The sequence below is a fragment of the Monodelphis domestica genome, chromosome 2, assembly GCF_027887165.1.
Source record: "Monodelphis domestica isolate mMonDom1 chromosome 2, mMonDom1.pri, whole genome shotgun sequence".
NCBI lineage: Eukaryota > Metazoa > Chordata > Mammalia > Didelphimorphia > Didelphidae > Monodelphis > Monodelphis domestica.
The window spans coordinates 453,629,950-453,652,244 of NC_077228.1; the positions used below are offsets into that span (position 1 = coordinate 453,629,950).

General features: G+C 35.6%; 1 protein-coding gene across 4 annotated transcripts in view; it reads left to right on the forward strand.

The window, feature by feature from the left end:
* Window positions 1–22,295, forward strand: part of SMOC2 (SPARC related modular calcium binding 2) — a 276,372-nt gene that overhangs the window by 74,028 nt on the left and 180,049 nt on the right. For all 4 annotated transcript variants that reach the window (XM_007484917.3, XM_007484915.3, XM_056819061.1 and 1 more), the window contains exon 2: window positions 6,426–6,597. In XM_007484917.3, the coding sequence (XP_007484979.1) occupies window positions 6,426–6,597 (172 nt within the window). The remainder of the gene's footprint in view (window positions 1–6,425; window positions 6,598–22,295) is intronic.

Consider the following 22,295-nt stretch of genomic DNA (forward strand, 5'->3'; position numbering starts at 1 on the left):
TCTTTTTTTTTGTCACTGTTGATCCTGGAATTGATCAAAGTTCTCAAGCCTTTAAAAACTGTTTGTTTTTATAATGTTATTGTTAATATATAACTTGTCCCCCTGGTCCTACTCACTTTATTCTGCATCCTGGTCTCTGAAATGTTAGTTCTCAGTTTGAAAATGAAGGAATTCTGCCTCCTTTAAGTAGCTTTAGAAAACCTTCCTCTTAAATCATCAACTCAGAAATAATTGCCAGCTCTACCCCTACCAGAACTGATTACATGTCCAGGACACATATCACATCTTGAGTCATATTTTCCCAGTGTGTGTGCTTTCCCCCACATTAAGGTGGGAAAATATGGATGGTGTTCCACCTTTTGGGAAACTGGAGTATCATTTTGTCAGTCATTGTAGCCATGAATACTATAGCTATAGTCCCATGCTTTCCTGCTAAATTTTCCTCAGCATTTCCCTGATGTATTATTTTTCTAGTTAAAAAAAAAAAAGTAGGCTCTTCAAATCTGACCTCAGACACCTCTTAGCTGTATGACCTTAGGCAAGTCACTTAACTGAAATTATCTTGCCCTTACCTCTCTTCTGTTTTGGAAACAATACTTAGTATCAATTCTAAGACAGAAGGTAAGGGTTAAAAAAAGTAGGCTTCAACTTGCTGATAAAGTAGACAAATTCAGTGCTGCTTGAAAGTTAAAAAATATTTAACTTATTTATTAGATGTTTGGAGTTTTATTGTTGAGTCTCAGTTACATTTCCCCATTTCTCCTCCTTTTCTCCATTCTCTTCCACCTTCATGTATATTATGGTAAATTTAGTCCACATGTTTCTGATTAACTCACTGAATGCTGATGCATAAGCTCCTGGATGTCCAAAAAAGAAATTCTTTCCGATGGAATCCAAATGCAAATTGAAACATACCATTCTTCACTTTATTACCACCATGGATTTTTCTTATGTAAGCAATATGTCCTTTGTTTTGCAACATGACAAAGACAGAAATATGTATCAATAATATACATACAACCTATACATATTACCTGCCTTTTTGGGAAGGGAGATGGATGAGAGGGAATGATAGAACATTGATTGCAAAATGCCAGAAAATGAATATTAAAAATTGTATCAATACAAAATCTGAAAAAATAAAAATTTAAAAAGAAACTTTTAAAATGACATTTTAAAATTTCTTTCCCTTTCACCTTAAGAAAGAGTCAAAACAAAGCCAGTGCAAAAATTCTAGTTAGAGATTTCTTCACAATCTAGAGGTGATCCAATTCCAATGTTGTAATACTCAATCAACATCATTTATTAAATTCCTAATATATTCCTGGTACTGTGCTAAGGGATAAAAATACAACACGTTTTTTTCCAAGAAAGGCAAAAGACTTTCAAGGACAACACAGTCTAAGGTGGGGATAAATAACATTAACACAGCTATACTCAAACAGGATATGGATAGAATAAATGTAAATTATCTCAGAAAGATTACACTAAGGACTGAGAAAGACTTCTTGCAGATGGCAGGATTTTAGTTGAATTCTAAAAGGAGCCAGAGAAGCTTAGAGGTGAAAACCAGGAGGGAGACAGTTCTAGGCATGGAGGACAACAAGTGAAAATGTCTAGAGTTGAGAGATTGAATGCCATGGGTGTAATAAGGGAATATTTTGAATGGTAATTGATATCTAAAGATCAGGCGGATAATCTTCCTTTCTCCCTTCCTCTCTCTTCCTCCCTTCACCTCCCTTCTTGCCTCCCCCCTTCCTGTTTATTCCCCTTCTGGTTTCTCAAAATCAACTCAAGGGTGAGTTTATGATATCTCAAATGAAATAATCTTTCTCTTCTTTATCTTAAATAAGGGGTTTATTGAGGAAGACAGGGAAGGATCAAATTAGAAGGAGAGAGGGCATGGGATTTCCCTAATACTACAATGAGTCTTAGATTGGAGGATGATGGAATATTTCAATTTGGAGAAATGGGCTGATAGGTCTGGAAGTTCAATCACTATCACAACAGAGCAAATCAGAGAGAGAGCTGGATTTTGTCCTTCTTTCTTCTGTCTTCAAAGTCAAAGACCACCATCAGGCTTCAGTCACAAAACCAAGAGAAAACAGCCTTCCTCCCTCTTCCAAGCCAAAAGGGTCCAGCCTACAGTTGGTCTCCTCCAACTGCTCTTTCCGATCACATTCCAAATCACAGTGCTCTCATTTGAATGACAGGTCATCAGTCTCAGCTGCTCCAATCTCCTGCTACAAAATCATCCTCAATTTCTCATTTCCACATGGGCAAAGAATAAAAAGAAGGGTAGTGTCACTGAACTGCAGATTATATGGGTGAACATGGAAGAATATAAGGTATAACAAGGCTGGAATAGTAAGGAGGGCTCTCAATGCCAAATGGAGAACTTTATATTTGATTTTGGTGGCAATAGGGAGCCAACAAGAATGAAGTTATGAAGGTTAAACGTTCAGACTAGCATCTAAAGAGAGCAATTTGACCTCCCAGTAGAGAATGGCAAGTGCTCTTTGACTCATTCAAAGCTCCTCAATTAGGCACCTTTAGGAACAATGAATTTTTTGGAATATTAAAAATTCAGTTTTTTTAAAAATAGCTTGAATTAAAAATGAAAACAATTTAGTTTAAAAACTACTTTTATTCTTGAAATAACTCTTCTGTCTTGGAATTGCTATTATTAAAAAGAGAGGGAAAACATGTGCATAAAGTATGTTCTCGTATTGCTGGAAAAGAATGCTTTCATTGTTAGCTCCTGTGCCATTAAATTATCAAGAATTATGGTCAAATTCCAACCTCATGAATGCTACTTTTATTTTTTAATAAAAGATATGGAAGTTGTCTCTTTTAATTTGCAGAAAATTATAATTACAATGTCTTATCCCTAAGTCATATGCATTTCCTCACTTAAAGATTTAAGGAAATGCAAATAGACCACAGCTTAAGCACAAAAATTAAGTGGATCTAGGTTGTCCTATCTCTTCTGACTAAAATAGAAAAGAACTACTTGTAGGGCAGGCTTTCATTTAAAATTAGGAGTCATAATTTGGGGGTATGATCAAATTGAATCCCTTGCTGTTGTTTTCTCTTTGCTTCCTCTTATGCAATGCTAAACTCTCCAAATCCAGCTATGTGTTTTGAGAACAAGTCTCAAAATTCTCAAATGTTGGGGATTGAGGGAAATGAAGCAATGTTAGAAAAATTTGTAAAACTGAAGCAATATTTTAGTGGGTGGATGAAATTTCTAAGGGACTGTTCCTTCTGTCTTACAATACCCAAGAGAGTGATTATCTCCTGGCATCTACATGCCTTTCATGCCTTAATGCTTATTCAGAAAACAGTCAGATGCTAGAAAAATTTGTTCGAGGACTACCATGGTTTTGCCTCTTCCTGAACACTAGCCCTCTGGTGCCAGGAAATTAAAATGCATTTTAATTCAAATGAAAAATGAGTGTCAAAACTCCTTTTCTGTGTCAAAATTCATTTAAAAACAATTAGTGCTTACTCTGCCCAGTTCTGAGGATTGTGGTGAAAAGGGAAATGTCACTTTTTTCCTACGCCCACATAACTTAATAATTATTTCCATTTATCTAAAGTGCTACTTTCTTAGGTGAATGGATTTCTTAGAAATATTGTGCCAGCAGTTTAAAGGCGAATTCTAAAGTAACAAAGAACAACAAGAATAAAAGCAACAAATGTAAGCCTTATGTGAGGAGTGCAGGTGCAGGATGGGCCTAGATTATTTTTAGGGAGTTTACCGCACATCTATTGGTCCTAGCTGTAGCCTCTAAGTTCCCCACTTGCCAGAACCCATGGCTTAAATGACCAAAATGTCTTTCACAGCAATAATTATGTAGTACTATCTACTGCCCTGCCAAAGATAGTTCACTTTACACTCCTACCCCGAGTTTTATGTTGAGTGACTGTTGAGGTCACTTTTGGTCAGAATAGCATCAGCAGTTGGTGATCCTTGGCCAGTGAAATAGCTGTACTTCATTGGCAACCACTGTTGATTTGGTCTACTGTATCACTAGGGTCTGGGATGTTGAGTAAACATCAATCATTTCTTCAGCACCTACTATGGACCAGGAATGATGGCAAACTCTGTGTCCAGGGAACAGTGAAACCTTCCTTCAGAGGTCATTCCATGAGTTATAGATAGGTAAATAGATAAGATTGATTAGATAGATACTGGATAAGAAGATGCAGTTTATTACACAGATGATAGGAAGATAGAACAATTGATTAGATAAATGATAGAAAGATAGATATGATTGATTAAATAAATAGATGATAGAAAGGTAGGTATGACTGCTTGGACAGACATAAACATAAATATATCACAAATATATTGATAGAGCATTTATTAAGAAGTTATATACCAGAAACTATATTGTGCAAAAAGAAGAAAACAAGAGAATCCTTACGCTCTAGGATCATTATATTATTATATTCTTATAGAAAGGAAAGAATGTGGAAGGGGCTATTGGGGAGATGAAGCAAATGCCAGAGTAAACTGGAACTGAAGCCAGTAGTATGTCTTAGACTCCTTAAGATATAATAATCCTAGACAGAAACATATCAATTCTATCCTAATTTTACTCTTACTGTTTTCGCTACTCATCTGCTAAGCCATTCAGCAGGCAATGAATATTCTTGTTCATTTTCACCTATTCCCAGATAATTCAACCATTTATCTTTAGTTATTATTTGGATAATCACTCCTGGCTAATACTTGGTTAGAACAAGGTCTACTCTAATGCACTACAGAGAAAAACATAGATGAGTAATATTGTAACATCTCAACAAGGAATGGCACCAGAGCCATAATCTGGGCAGTTCAAGTATGTCTTTGTCTATGGCATGGACATATTTCAACAAAGTGCTTTGTAGGTTGGGACCACCAATACTTTCAACTTCTCCAGCACACACTGTTTAGAGGAGGAGTAGGATCCAAGAACCTTCTACTTCTCTTCTGCCACAATGGTTCTAAAACCAGGAGTCTCTCACACAAGATGAAGCCAGAAGGGAGATGTAGGAGTAACCCACAATTTTTAATCCTCAGCATTAATGGCAAGTTATATGCTTGGACACAGGAGTGGTTTGGGGAAGTTGAGGGGTTGTCCCACTATCAAGTGACATACCGAAGACCAGGAGTCACAGCCATCCATATGGACTTTTACTTGGTCCAGGAGCTACTTAGATTGGCTGAGAACAGGAGATTGCAAGAGCACATTGAGAGCAGAGTCACTACAAGAATCTGGGACCTTTCCCTGAATGCTAGGAGACTGGCTTCCATAATCATCTACTCTTGGTTCTTGTATTTGATGCTCCTCCTGCCACCCTTCCTCCCACACATATGACAGGACAAGGAATTGTGAGGCCATTATATGAGTGTCTTATATAAGGAAAAGCAATGAGACCAGTATTAATGGATCATAGAATGTCTGGTAGACTGGAAAGCTAGGAAGGGGCCAGGTTTTAGGGTGCTTTAAAAGTCAAACAAAGGACTTTATATTTTATACTGGAGGCAATAGGGAACTACTGGAATTTATTGACTAGAGAAATGATATAGTCATACCTGTGTTTTAAGAAAATCAGTTAAACAGCTAAGTAGAGGATGGATTAGAATGAGGAGAAGATTGAGGATGGGAGCTTGATGGTGGGTCCTAAATAGAAGATGACTGGGTGGAGAGTAGTGTCATGTCTCCACATTCCGTTCCTAAGCCCTTAGATTTTTTTATGCATAGCTCAGTTAAGCCCTTAATTAATACTTGGTCATCTTAATTAGTAAGATTATTGTAAGTCACAGTATTTGAGAATTATTTCTATGGAACTGAAAGGGGTTTTTAAAGGTCATCTTGTCCAACCTCCTAAATTTCTCAGAGGAAACTGAGGCACAGGGGATTGTAACTAGCTTAAGATAAAGTCAATTGTGAGTGCCAGAGACAGGATTTTCAGTTACCAATTCATTTGATTGTTTGGGATATGGATTATAGAAATTTGATCAAGGTCACACAGCCAATAAGTATCAAAGGTCATATTTGAACTCAGGTCATCTTCACTCCAGACCTATACACAGCACTGTCTAGCTGCTTCAAAGGGGAGTAAATAAACATACTGCATTCAGCAATAATGGCAGATTTCATTTGATCATGTTTCATAGTTCCAGAAATATAGGAGGTTAGGAAATGAGGGGTACATAGATATCAGTTTTTATTGTTATATTGAGACTTTGTGAAAACTTGAGAGATTGTGAAAACTTGATTGGAGATTACTAATCATTTCCAAACAAATACAGAAGGATATCCATGATAATAATTAATAATTTGATAATAATGTATTTGGGTTTTGTTCTCATTTTTTTACTTACATCGCTAATTTTTCAAGATGTATTTTTTCTCTCATTTTTTTCTTAGTTTTTGAGAGTGGACCAAGATAAAGATAAAGAGTGTAGCCTGGACTGTGCAGGATCTCCTCAGAAATCACTCTGTGCTTCTGATGGAAGGACCTTCTTATCCCGGTGTGAATTTCAACGGGCCAAATGCAAAGATCCTCAGCTGGAAATTGCCTATCGAGGAAATTGCAAAGGTAAGTCTCTCCAAACTTTAGTTTATATCATATGTGGCTAAAATTAGGCACATATATGCATATACATATATATATATATATATGTTTAATCTTTTTCTCAGCTCTTGCAAATTTTTGCATTTTTTTGAAATCAAAATATTCAAGGAAATTGTTATCCTTTGGGGAATCTTCTAAAAGCTTCTATGTGAGACTTTTAACTTGCTTTTAAAAGGAAAGTGGCAATATATCTACAGTTTAGAAACTGAATAAATTGCATAAGCCTAAAGGTCTTAGGAATGTTTATACCATAATTTATTGTCTGCTCAAGTGATTTACACTAGATTTTCCCCAGTCTTCTAAATATTCCTCCTAACTCAGCTCCTTTGGCTATTCCTCCTTGTGAAAGATGCTTTGCATTTGTCTGCATAGCTCCTGTGACCATTGCACTTATTTATTTTAGTTTTACTGCTGTCCCCCTGGTTATATTTCACTCTGGATTTAGGAAATGAGCAATGTTCATGCCAGGTCTAGAAGGTCTGCAGTAGCTGGCACACTTAAGGGAAAGCATTGAAAATCTTCCCATTGTAAGTGAAGGAAGCCAAAGACCTGCTATTTCAAAAATATAGCATTTTTGGAAAGAGATTTGCCTCCTTTACTATTCTGTATAGAGAAGAAGAGATTATACAGATTCAACCCTGTAAAATAGTTTTTTCTTATTATCTACTGCCTTAATAATCTTGCAAAGAAATGAGAATACTTCAGAGAAATGAGCTGTCTTAGTTCCAAGCTGGGACAGATTTTACACCACTTCAGTTCTCTTTCCATCAAATGCTTCCTTGTAACCAGACCAGCCTGTATCACTTGTTTTTTGACAATAGCATGTTATTACCATGTTCCTTGGACCAGATGTCCTCTTTGTCCCAATATAAATATAGGGGAAACAGAATGTGACTCTCACTGAGCATATTATATGTGTCAGAAGGACACCATGACAACAGGTTTGAGATAATTTTCATTGGTCTGAGCACCCAACTTTCATTTATTATTGGCTTTAGGTTTGCCACTGGAATTAACATCCCTAGAGCATTTAAAACTATTTATATAATTTAGATAATCTCAGTCCTACCTAAGTCCTATAGCTATAATTTATTGAATCCTTTTGTTCTTCAACTGCTACGTAATATTTTAAGTTTATTTTAAATGTTTTATTGATACCTTTTTTATGTCAACTGAATTTTCTAATTTCCCATGACTTACCTAAAGAGTTGGCTATTCCCTAATAGACTTAAAAATAAAATAAAAAAAACCTCAGGAAATTAATTAACACATTAACCAAATCTGATAATATATGCAGTATTTACACCCATGATCTGTGGCCTATTCAAATAAAGGAGGGAACCACACTTCCTTATTTTTTCTTTGGGAGCAAACTTTGCTATTATATTTCTAGAAATTTAAAATAAAATTTTTTTAAATTTTATTTTCATTGCTGTAATTTTATATTTATTTTTCATGTTTTTGCATCATTTTGTTTAACACATGATCTCAGATGGAGCTTCAAACAGACATGGAAATATGTCATTTTTTCATTGTTTTATTTTTTACCCTTGGAAATTTTATTATTTCATTGTTTTATTTTATTTTTTTACCCTTACCTCCTGTCTTAGAATAGATACTGAGTATTGGTTCCAAGACTTAAAATAAGTAATGGCAAGGCAATTGGGGTTAAGAGACTTGTGTAGGGTCATATAGCTAGGAAGTATTTGAGGTCAGATTTGAACTAAAGACCTCCGATCTCTAGGTCTGACTTTCAAGCCATTAGGCCTCTTAGCTGGCCCCAAATCATTAATTTCTAAAGTGATTCATGAACAATAAATGCAAAGCGTCATAGATAATATTGATTATGGATATTGGTGAATATACCACAATAGGTAACAATGGATGTCCTATTCCAAAGCAAACTTTCTGAAGTTACTCTCTTTTGCTCAAGAATCTTTAGAGCATCCCCATTGCCTTTAGGTGGTACAGTAGTTAAAGTAGTAGGTGTGGGGTCAGGAAGACTCATCTTCCTGTATTCAAATTTGGCCTCAGACACTTACTACCTATGTGATCCTGGGCAAGATATTTAACTCTGTATGCCTTGGTTTCCTCATTTGAAAAAATAAGTGGGAGAAGGAAATGGCAAACCACTACAGTATCTTTGCCAAGAAAAACCCCAAACAGTGTCAGGAAGAGTCAGACATGACTAAAATTACTGGACAACATAGTCTCTCAGATGAATACAAACTTGCCAATCTGGCATTTCAACACAATTTGGTTCTTTATACAATATTGCCCTCCCCTTCATACTTTCTTCATTGTAATTAATTGCCATACTGCTCTTCCTTAAGCATGGCCATCTATGTCCTTTTTCTGTGTCTGTGTACTGACTCTCCCCCATATATGTAATGTTTTCCTTCCTAATCTCTCTTCTTACAATCTTTAGCTTGGTTCCAGGCTCTGTTCAGGTCCCATCTCTAATCTGAATGTTTTCTTGATTCACCTCTCCATATCTCTCCATCCCTCTCTTTCCCCTCCTTGTTATTGTTCTCCCTTTTCTCAAATGGCCTTGTGTTTACCTATTTACATATATTATATTCCTACCAATAGACTATAAATTCCTTGATGTCAAGAACTGTTTTTCATGTTTTCATTTTTGTTTAGCACTTCATGTCTATAGAATTTAATTGATTCAAAAGTAAATTTTAACTACTCTAACAATGCTACAAAATGAGGTGGAAATTTCTCTCTGAACTAGCTCTTTAAAGCAATATTTTACACTGTCAATCAGAAGTATCAGACCTAAACAGGTTACTCAAAAATTTTAACAATGTATTGTATTATTAGATATTAGGTGTGAAATTAAAGGCTAGAAAAATATCAAAAGGAAAAAAATTGTGAAGAGCTCATTACTATTAAAACTGTTGCTGAATGGTAATTTATCAGTATCATGTTAAACTTGGAAATAATTTCAAAACAATTTAAAATTCTTTTATATTCTATATTTATTCAAGTGGATTTTTAAATTTTGACTCTTATTGGCATTCATTCTGCCTATGTCTACACATTTTTCCATTTATTTAGCTCAAGAAACATTTATCAAAAACCTACTATATGCAGAACACTGAGAGATTCTCCTAGCAAGTATGAGTTGGAAAATATGAATCTGTGGTTCTCCCATTTGGTGAAAGTCATGACCAGTTCTCCATAGTGTGAATATTTCAAGCAATAATTAGGACTCTAAAATGTCCACAGTCCATCTGTTTCTCCATAGGCTGATAGCTATGGAGAGGTTAGCTGCCCTTCTTAGCTCTCCAGGTCAGGTAGAAGACCACTGCAATGTCCCCTTTAACTTCCTTCTGTCCTCTCTTGACTCTAGGTAAAGAAGAAAAAATAAATAAGGTGGTGAGATTGACATCTAATGTAATCACATCTATGTCTGAAATAATTTAATGGCATTTGTTTTTCCCCTAATCATCAATTTTCCTCTGTTATTGTTTTCTTCTTTTTTAAGAGAAGTCCTGGTTATTGCCTCTTTCATCCATAACTGAGCTAGATATAATGAACAATAAAGACATATCCATTGCTTCCAAAGCTACCATCTCAGATTGATAACTTTTGATAGCTGATAGTTTTCCTTCTTTTAAAGAAACACTAGCATTTTCTGCTACAAATGCTTAAATTACATTAACTGGACATTCTCAAAAATAGAAATTATTTCCAAGGGTAATGTTGACCATGCATGATGTTTACTCTGTTGACTTTAGTACTCAAAACACAAGTAAAATCCGACTGCACTGTAATGAGAGCTTTCCTAAAGTGGAATGGGCTACCATAAGTCTTGAATTTTTTCTCAGTAATGACAATTACAATAACAATAAGAATAACTTGAACTTATATATTACTTTCAAGTTTTCAAATATTTCAGTTTCCAAAAATTCAATTTCAAAGTGCTTTACAAATATTATCTCGTTTGATTATCTTCACAATGCTCTGAGGCAGGTATTGTTTATAAATGAGGAAACTGAGAAAAGCAAGAAGCAAGTGCTTTGCCCATGTTCATATAACTAACAAGTGTCCAAGTTGAGATTTGAAATCAGGTCTACTGTTCCATTGAGTTCGGACTAGTGGTTGAATACTTGTCAGCAGAATTGAAGGAAATTCCTATTTAGATAAAGAATCAGTTATGATGTTCATTCTCTGAGAAGCAGTGGGGTGGGGGTGGGCAGAGCTTAGATGAAATTGGGAACAACAGTTCCATATTTCCCATCTAAACCAGATGGCCTCTGAGGTCCTTTTCAACTCAAAGACTCCCTGTTAATGTGTAGGGACTTTTTACTCTATTTGAAAAACATATGAAAGGCATTGTGGGGTTTGTGTCAGTATGTGACATTTTCTTAATGTTAACTACCACCATTTGTTTCATATATCTAATCAGGGCAGTATATCTCTCCATAATGAAACAATAATAGCTTTCATAGCAATGCAGGGCATTTGAAGAGAACTCATTGAATTGGAAATCTGGGTCACTTCAGTTCTAAAGGACCTCACAGAACTGCTTCCTTCTATATGTAGTGAGAAAGAAGAGAATTCATCCATTCTGCAAAATTTAGGGACATAATGGGGAGGGGGGGGGTTGATTGAAGTCAGTATGATGGGAGAAAGGCAGAGAATGCAGGGAGGAACCTTCAATGGGAAGCAGAGCCTAATAAGTCAGAAAACATTCAGAGGAAGGCAACCAAAATGGAGAAAGGCTTCAAGTCCATGCCATATGAAGATCAGTTCAAGAAACTAGAGATCTTTTGACCAGAGAAAAGAAAAATAGAGGTTAGGGTCATTGAAGATGTTTTCATATAATTGGAAGACATTTGGACAAAGAGAATTAGACTTGGGTTTGAGTATCATCTTGGTCACATGTTGACTGTGTGATCCTGGACAATTCACTTAATGCTCTGCAGAAATCTGTAAAAGTACAATGTAGAATAATTGAATACATTATTAGAGGTAGTGTTCTCCTAAGAGCTTCTTATAGATGAAATCTATGGTCTAGAGCAAAAGAAAAGATAAGATAATGTATTATCTATGTATATTGTTTTCCTCCTTAATATTTTTATTGAATTTTGTATATGGTCTATTTCAAGTTAGCAAACATTTATTAAGTACCTACTATTTGCCAGGAGATACAAAGAAAAAACTATCTTTGCCCTGAAGGAGTTCACAATCTAATAAGGAGTTAACACATAAATAACTATGTTCAAATAAGAATATACATCTATAATACACATACATATATATACACACAGAAAGATATTAAACATAAATGTCATAACTATATTATATTTTATATAATATTGTATGTTGTGACATACAATATTATATAAAAATATGTTATGAACATAATCTATAATGAATTAGTTTTAATTTCAGAGGAAAGGCACTAACATTATGGAGAGGGAAAGTTTTCTTTTTTTTTAACATTATTTTATTTGGTCATTTCTGATCATTATTCATTGGAGACAAAAATCATTTTCTCCTCCCCCCCACCTGTCCCATAGCCCACACGCGATTCCACTGGGTATCACAAGTGTTCTTGATTCTAACCCATTTCCATGTTGTTGGTATTTGCATTAGTGTTCATTTAGAGTCTCTCCTCAGTCATATCCCCTCCACCCCTGTAGTCAAGCAGTTGCTTTTCATCCGTGTTTTTACTCTCACAGTTTATCCTCTGCTTGTGGATAGTGTTTTTTCTCCTAGATCCCCGCAGATTGTTCAGGGACATTGCATTGACACTAATGGAGAAGTCCATTACGTTCGATTGTACCACAGTGTGTCAGTCTCTGTGTACGTTTTCCTGGTTCTGCTCCTTTCGCTCTGCATCACTTCCTGAAGGTTGTTCCAGTCTCCATGGAATTCCTCCACTTTATTATTCCTTTTAGCACAATAGTATTCCATCACTAACATATACCACAATTTGTTCAGCCATTCCCCAATTGAAGGGCATCCCCTCATTTTCCAATTTTTGGCCACCACAAAGAGCGCAGCTATGAATATTCTTATACAAGTCTTTTTCCTTTTTATCTCTTTGGGGTACAAACCCAGCAGTGCTATGGCTGGATAAAAGGGAAGACAGTCTTTTATCACCCTTTGGGCATAGTTCCAAATTGCCCTCCAGAATGGTTGGATCAGTTCACAACCCCACCAGCAGTGAATTCGTGTCCCTACTTTGCCACATCCCCTCCAGCATTCATTACTTTTCTTTGCTGTCATGTTAGCCAATCTACTAGGTGTGAGGTGATACCTCAGGAAAGTTTTCTTGAGGAAGGTTAGATTTTAGCTGAGATATGAAAGAAGCTAGGAGGCAGAGATGATGAGGAAGAGAATTTCCAAGAATATACGAGATTCATTGAAAAGGCACAAAATTGAAAGCTAGAGTGTCTTTTACAAGAAACAGAGCACAAAATGTATGGAAAAGAATAAGCTGTAAAAAGCATATAGGTGGTACAGTGGATAGAGTTCTGGACCTGAAGTTAGGAAGGACTATCTTCTTGTATTCAAATCTGACATTAGATACTTACTAGTTATATCATCAGGATAATGAAGAGCCTATATGTGTCTAAGCAATGGAATCAGCTTGCCTATCTTTTTTTTAACTCAGTAAACATTTATTATATTTAAGACAAAAAAACAAAAACAAAATGTCACCTTTTTCAAGAGACTCACATTCTCTCAAGGTGGGGGAATCAATTAAAGTTTCTTCACAGAAGTTAAATATTTAATGATCAATTTTTACTGCCAAGTAGTTCCTGCACTATGTAAGAATGAATATCTTCCTTTGGATATCTGTTTATTAATTCTTTAAAAAAAAGGATAATTGATAACATTCTAAAATTTTGGTTGGAGCTCAAAATTCAAGCTCAAACCTCTAAAAAAAGAAGATAATTTTTACATCTATTCAATGTTTACCAGATGGGTGGTTTTGACTTATTGTCTTTAACTTGACCACTGCTGCCAGAATTCCCATTTATTGTTCAGAGGAAAATGGTAGAACTTATGATCAGATTGATTTATGCAAATAATAATTAGTATCAACAAGTTTATAGTTTATTTTGGAGTGATCTAGATTGGCAATAGGAGTTGTATACCTCTAATTGCCCTGTGTTCATCTTCAGTGGTTAAACACTAGCCTCACTTATGATCTTGAACAGAAAATGATTTTCACATATTGGTAGTAGTTGTATATCTCTATGTAGAGAAATTAGGAAGTATTTTACAATACCCTTGACTATTAAGTGAATTATGCTTCTTCTTATAAAAGTCATTGTTAGGGCAGGCTTAGGATATAAAAATAAGTTTAAAAAAACACAATGGATGTCAGCCAATTGCAGTAATAGTTTCAGTTTCATATCCCTTCATTGCTATTTTCCTTTATATAATCTCAAAAATCCTGTTGAAGGCCTAGAGGAGAGCCTCCAATTAAGACTTCACATCACCTTTCCTTTCAGCATGAAATTCTCTTCTTAAATTCAGTGAATTTATTATATATGAACCAAAAACTTTCATTCCCCCATCCTGATGAAAATCAAACAACTGTGTTTATGTTACAAAATCAACTTTGATAACTTAAATTCAAACATTTTCTTTCTGATCTCTTAAAGATTCAAATCAGGATTTTTTTTTGTATAGTTAGTTGGTATAGTGGGCCTGGTTTTATTTTAATTATCTCCTAGAATAATCTGATTCTTCTGGGCTATTTACCCTGTACAGGCTTCTTATTCATTTTATCAAAATTTTATACCATGAAAAGTTGACTTTGTTGTCTCCTACTTTATGCTGAAGTAACAGTACACTCAGCTCTGTGAAGCAGAGGTTGTTTTTCAATCATGTCTGACTCTACCTGCCCCATTTGAGGTTTTCTTGGCAAAGATACTAAAGTGGTTTGCCATTTCCCTCTTTAGCTCATTTTATAGATAAGGAAACTGAGGCAAGCAGGATAAAAAAAACTTGTTCAGAGTCACACAGCTACTAAGCATCTGAGACTTGATTTGAACTAAGGAAAATATGTCTTCCTGAAGTGGAGTCAAGATGGTAGCTTAGAAGCAGGAAAAGTTCAGACCTCCTCAAACCCTTCCTCACCAATTAAAAACACAGTTCTTTAAGGGGACTGAAAAACAAATCTAACAACATGACAGAATTAGGGAACCCTTCTCTTGGACCCAACTTAAAAGGTAAACCCCCCAAAAATCCTGAACTCTAGAACATGTGGGTTTAAGGGGAAGAAAGAAAGAAGGTCCCAGGACCCCTGCCCCACCTATAGTGCTGAACCTCCAGCAGTGGCTGGAATCTCTGGGCAGGAAAGGACATTAGTCCAGAGGGAGAACCTTTCTAGCAAAGTTGTGCCAGGCTCAAGGCTTAGAACATAGATGGCCTAACTGGAGAGAGGTGCAGAGCAGGCAGCCCAGTTGCAGCCAAAACATTCCATCTTGCTCCTCCCCCCTCCTTTTTCTGGAGTTTTTGGCCTCAGTGCACAGCCAGCTTTGCAGATCAACCCTGCCCTGGCTCAATATCATCAATAAGGGCAGATAAGAAAACTTCTGAGGATAGGGAAGCTCAAGCTCCAACACCCCTCCCTTACAGACTGATTTGAGAGCCTTGCTGACTGAAATCTAAGGGCAAAGGCTGCAACAAACTATAGGCAACAGCCTTGACAACAGGGCAGGAAACCCAACTCCTTTTCAGGTTCTGCTGTCAGCCAAGGAAGATCATACTACCTGATCAAGCAGCAGAACAGAGAAGAAGCTCCTTCAGGACAAAACAGTCCAAACTCACAGACCCAGCACAAAATGAGAGGAGCAAGACTACAGGCAACTACAGGGGTAAGAGAAGGGGGAAATATGAGTAAACAACAAAAAAAGAAATTACAATGAACAGCTTCTATCCAGTCAATGAACAAAGAGCAAATGAAACAGAGGAGGATAAAGGAACATGAAGCAAAAACAGAGAAACTTCAGCAAATTGGACACAGGCTTTGGAAGAACTCAAAATACAATTAAAAAAACAATTAGGAGAGGCTGAACACAGTTGGAAAAGAACTTAAAAAGCAAAATAAATCATCTGGAAACAGAAAATAGTGTATTGAAAGACAAAATTAATCAGCTTGAAAATGAGGCAAAGGAGATGAAAGATGACCTTCAAAGAAAATCAGACCAGAAGGAGAATAACCAAAAAACCAGGGATGCAATTCAATCTTTAAAAACTAAAATCCAACAACTAGAAGCAAACAACTTTGCAAGACAGCAGGAAACTATAAAATAAAATCAAAAGAATGAAAAAAATTGAGGAAAATATGAAACACCTCATATACAAAATGGAAGATTTTGAAAACAGGTCCAGGAGAGACAACTTAAGAATCATTGGTCCACTGGAAGACCATGCCATCATTCTACAGGAATTTGTCCAAGAAAACTCTCCTGACATTCTAGAGGAAGAAGGAAAAGTGGAGCTTGAAAGATATCTGCAGATCACCTCCTGTATTTAATCCCCAAGTGAAAACACCCAGGAATGTTATAGCCAAATTCAAGAACTACAGACAAAGGAAAAAATATTACAAGCTGCTAAGAAGAAGTCATTCAGATACAATGGAATTACAGTGAGGATAACACATGATCTGGTTGCACCTACACTGAAGGACCAAAAGGCATGGAATATATTCCCGGAAAGCAAGGGAACTAGGCCTACAACCAAGAATCAACTACCCAGCAAAATTAACTATATTCTTACAGGGGAAAGTATGGTCATTTAATAAAATAGAAGACTTCCAAGTATTTGTTAAAAAAAACAAAGACCGTGCCTGAACACAAAATTTGATGCCCAAACACAGAACTCAAGAGAATCACCAAGAGGCAATTAAAAAAGGTGGAAAAACAAACAAACAAAAAACCTTTTTTTTAAGAGACCCAATAAGTTAAAATTATATGTATCCCTACAATAAAAGAGGATATTGGTAACTCTTCAAAATTGTTATTATCACCTAGGTAGCTAGAAGAATTATACTTAGAAGGAACAGTGACAAACTGTATAGGATAAAATGCCAAGACATAAATATGTATATAGCCATATGCATGTATGTATGTATATATATACATACATATTTAGATATAAACTAGAGGTAAAAAAGAGGTTAATACTAAGAGAAATGGGAAAAGAAAATGGGGTAAATTTATATGTAAGCTTGTGGTGGGAGTGGAGGAGAACACTAATACACTGGAAGGGTAAAGAGGTTGGAGAGAGGAAATATTTAATTCTTACATGCATTGAAATTTACTCAAAGAGGGAAGAACTGTCAAGTCCTTTGGATCAGAGAATTGCTTTGAGCCCTATAGAGAAGTAGAAGGGTAACAAATGGACTGATGGGGAGGGAAGCAATATGAGGGAGGGAGAGAGTAGGGGGTAGGTTAAAAAGAGAGTAAAGGAAATAAGAGGGGAATTAGAAGGGGGTAGAAAGGGAAGTAAAATAAGGTTGGGAATTATGGGGACTGATTAAAAACAATGTAGATGTAGAAGGAAATAGTGAAAAAAGAAAGGGCATGACTAGGAGTGGAAATCAAAATGTTGAGAAATACACAGCTGGTAATCATAACTCTGAATGTGAATGGAATGAACTCACCCATAAAACACAAGAAAATAGCAGAGTGGATTAGAAACCAAAATCCTACCATATGGTGAGTATAAGAAATACACATGAGGAAGGTAGACACATGCACAGGGTAAAAGTGGATAGAGCAAAATCTATTGGGTATCAACTGAGAAAAAGAAAGCAGAAGTCACAATCATGATATCTGATGAAGTCAAAGTAAAAGTAGAATTAAAAGAGATATAGAAAGTAATTACATCCTGATAAAAGGCAGTATAGACAATGAGAAAATATTAATACTCAACATGTATTCACCAAATGGCATAGCGTCCAAATTTCTAAAGGAGAAACTAGTGGAACTCAAGGATGAAATAGATAGAAAAACTATACTAGTGGGACACCTGAACCTTCCTCTATCAGAACCAGATAAATCAAAACATAAAATAAATAAGAAACAGGTAGGAGAAGTGAATGAAATCTTAGAAAAATTGGGGTTTATAGATAAGTGGAGAAAAATAAATAGAAACAAAAAGGAATACACCTTCTTTTCAGTAGCACATGGTACATTCACAAAGATTGACCATGTACTAGGGCATAAGTGCAAAAGAGCAGAAATAATAAATTAAACCTTTTCAGATAACAATGTAATGAAAATAATAATTAGTAAGGGTACAAGGAGAGGCAAAACAAAAATTAAATGGAAATTATAAAATATAATTCTCAAAAACTGGTTAGGTAAGAACAAATCATAGAAAGAATTAATAATTTAATTGAAGAAAATGAAAATGATGAGACATCCTTTCAAAACCTATGGGATTCATCCAAAGCAGTACATAGGGGGAAATTTATATCCTTGAGTTCATATATTAACAAATTAGAAAGGGCAGAGGTCAATGAATTGGGCATGCAAATTAAAAAGTAGGAAGTGAACAAATTAAAAATCCTCAGATGAAAACTAAATTAGAGATCCTAAAAATTAAAGGAGAAATTAATAAAAGTGAAAGTCAAAGAATTATTGATTTTATAAGTAAGACTAGGTTTTGGTACTTTAAAAAATATATAAAATAGAAAAAGTACTGGTCAATCTAATTAAAGAAAGGAAAGAAGAAAACCAAATTAACAGTATTAAAGATGAAAAGGGAGACCTCACCTCTAATGAAGAGGAAATTAAGCAATCATTAAAATCTATTATGTCCAATTATATGGCAATAAATATGGCAATCTAGGTGATATGGATGAAAATGTACAAAAATATAAATTGCCTAGACTAACAGAGGAAGAAATAAATTACCTAAACAACCCCATATCAGAAAAAGAAATTGAACAAGCCATTAAAGAACTCCCTAAGAAAAAATCCCAAGGACCAGTTGGATTCACAAATGAATTCTATAAAACATTCAAAGAACAACTAATCCCAATATTATACAAACTATTTGACAAAATAAGCAAAGAAGGAGTTTTACCAAATTCCTTTTATGACACAAATATGATACTGATTTTCAAAGCCAGGCAGGTCAAAAACAGAAAAAGAAAATTACAGATCAGTCTCCTTAATGAACATAGATGCAAAAATCTTAAATAGAATACTAGCAAAAAGACTCCAGCTAGTGATCACGAGTGTTATTCATTATGACCAGGTGGGATTTAAAACAGAAATGTAAGGATGGCTTATTATTAGGAAAACCATCCACATAATTGACCATATTAACAAGCAAATCGACGAAAATCGCATGATTATCTCAATGGATGCAGAAAAAGCCTTTGAAAAAATACAACACTCATTCCTATTGAATACACTAGAAAGTTTAGGAATAGAAGGGCCTTTCCTAAAAATAATAAACAGTTTATATCTAAAACCATCAGCAAATATCATTTGCAATGGAGATAAACTAGAAGCCTTCCCAATAAGATCAGAGTGAAACATGTATGTCCATTATCACCTCTATTATTTAACATTGTACTAAAAACACTAGCAGTAGCAATTAGAGAAGAAAAAGAAACTGAAGGTATTAAAATAGGCAATGAAGAGATCACGCTATCACCCTTTTCAGAAGATATGATGGTTTACTTAAAGAATCCTAGAAAATCAACCAAAAAGCTAGTAGAAATAATCAACAACTTATCAAAGTTGCAGGATACAAAATAAACCCACATAAATCATCAACATTTCTATATATTTCCAACACATCTCAGCAGCAAGAATTTGAAAGAGAAATTCCATTTAAAATCACCCTTGACAATAGAAAATACTTAGAAATCTATCTGCTAAGACAAACACAGGAATTATATGAACATAACTATAAAACACTCTCTACACAATTAAAACTAGACCTAAACAATTGGATAAACATTAATTGCTCATCGGAAAGATGAAGTCACATAACAAAAATGACAATCCTACCCAAAGTAATTTGCTTATTTAGTGCCATTCCCATTAAACTACCAAAAAAAAAATTTACTGAATTAGAAAAAAAACATAACAACATTCATTTGGAAGAACAAAAGATCAAAGATATCCAGGGAAATAATGAAAAGAAAAGTTTATGAAGGTGGCCTTGCAGTACCAGATCTCAAACTATACTATAAAGCAGTGTTCATCAAAACAATATGGTACTGGCTAAGAGACAGAAAGGAGGATAAGTGGAATAGACTTGGGGTAAGTGACCTCAGCAAGACAAGACCAAAGATCCCAGTTTTTGGGACCAAAATCCATTATTTGATAAAAACTGCTGGGAAAAGTGGAAAATAGTATCAGAGAGAATGGATTCGGATCAACATCTCAGACCCTACACCAAGATAAACTCAGAATGGGCGAATGACTTGAATATAAAGAAGGAAACTATAAGTAAATTAGATGAACACAGAATAATATACATGTCATATCTTTGGGAAAGGAAAGATTTTAAGACCAAGCAAGAGTTAAAAAATCACAAAATGTAAAATAAATAATTTTGATTACATTAAATTAAAAAGGTTTTGTACAAATAAGACCAATGCAAACAAAATTATAAGGAATGTAACAAATTGGGAAAAAATTTTCATAACAAAAACCTCTGACAAAGGTCTAACTACTCAAAATTATAAAGAGTTAAATCAATTGTACAAAAAATCAAGCTATTCCCCAATTGATAAATGGGAAAGGACATGAATAGGCAATTTTCACATAAAGAAATCAAAACTATTAATAAGAACATGAAAAAAGTGTTCTAAATCTATTATAATCAGAGAGATGTGAGTCAAAACAACTCTGAGGTATCACCTCACACCTAGCAGATTAGCTAACATGACAGCAAAGGAAAGTAATGAATGTTGAAGGGGATGTGGTAAAATTGAGACATTAATGCATTGCTGGTGGAGTTGTGAATTGATCCAACCATTCTGGAAGGCAATTTGGAACTATGCCCAAAGGGCACTAAAAGACTGTCTTCCCTTTGATTCAGCCATAGCACTGTTGGTTTTATACCCCAAAGTGACAATAAGGAAAAAAGTCATGTACATGAATATTCATAGCTACACTCTTTGTGGTAGTAAAAAAAAATTGGAAAATGAAGGAATGGCCTCCAATTGGGGAATGGCTGAACAAATTGTTTTATATATGTTGGTGATGGAATACTATTGTACTCAAAGGAGTAATGAACTGGAGGAATTCCATGTGAACTGGAATGACCTGCAGGAATTGATGCAGAGTGAGAGGAGCAGAACCAGGAGAACATTATATACACAGATTGATACACTGTTGGTACATTCCAATGTAATGGAATTCTCCATTAGTGGCAATGGAGTTATCCTGAACAACTTGGAGGGATTTATGAGAAAGAACACTCTTCACATTCAGAGGAAAAACTGTGGAACTAGAAACACAGAGGAAAAACTGCTTGATTACATGGGTTAAGGAAGATATGATTGGGGATTATATTAGAAAGATAATCTGGAGAACTATTTCTAGTTGCAGTGAATGGATACTCTGGCTTGACTAGAGAGATACTAGGGAAACTTATGAGTGCCTTGTTGTAATGGAGATAGAGGTATTTCTGAGAGATTGAGAGATACTACTAGAGAGAGATATTCTGGGGTTGCCTATTGATCATTACTGATGGCTAATAGATCAATATTTTTCCTACCCTCCTCCTCCCTCAATCCTTCCCTTCACCTCCCTTCTTCTGAAACCTGTGGCTTCGCCCCTTCCCCCTGAGTGGATTCAGAGGTTTATGAGGAAACTCCCTTTTATCTTCCTTTCTCAAGTAAGGGGATTTATTGTGTGGAAAGGAAATAAGACTGATAGTTGGTGGGGGAAGGGGCAACTAGGAGTGGCAGTTGGGTCTTGTGACTAGCACTTCTTTCCTGCTGGTTTTTGGACTTGCTTCCTGGTGTTGGAGGAGGAAGGAGCTTGTTCAGCCCATTCTGGAGTGGCATGCTTTTCTTGGTTCAGCCCGAAGATTCAGGCCCATTCATTTCTGAAAGTTAGAACTGTTCTTCTTTCCTTTCTGTCTACTGCTAAGATTGTGAATTATACAAAACTGGACTGATATAGAGTAGACGGGAGTGGGAGAACCCTCTGCCAGCCTCTAGGGCCTGGCAAAACTCTGAAGCTGAGGAAAAAACTCCAATCCCAACTGGTTTTTAATTAATTAATTAAACTTTATATTATTTGAATTCACAGTCAGACAAGTAGACTATCTTTTCTGGACATAGAGGGAACTGAACTTCAGTTCAGTCATTCCAAGACAAACAGTCCTTATCAGACCCCTGCTGTTTCCTCTCAGCAGGGGGCATCTCCCTCTCTTGCCTCACCAAGCAATATTCCCTCTCTCCCCTCTCTCCTCCATACCCCCTTGCAAACCTCTCTCTATCCCCCATTTTTCCAATCCCATTTTCTCTCCTAATAAATATTACAATTGTGAACAACAGGATGGAGAACTGAAGTAAAATGAGGTGAGAGGGATTAGGGTTTCCCTAATCTATAATGAGGGATAGGAGGATTGTGGGAAATGTCAGTCCTGTCACAATTGTGACCCAAAAGTCTGTCAAGGAGATGGAGGACAACTGTTTA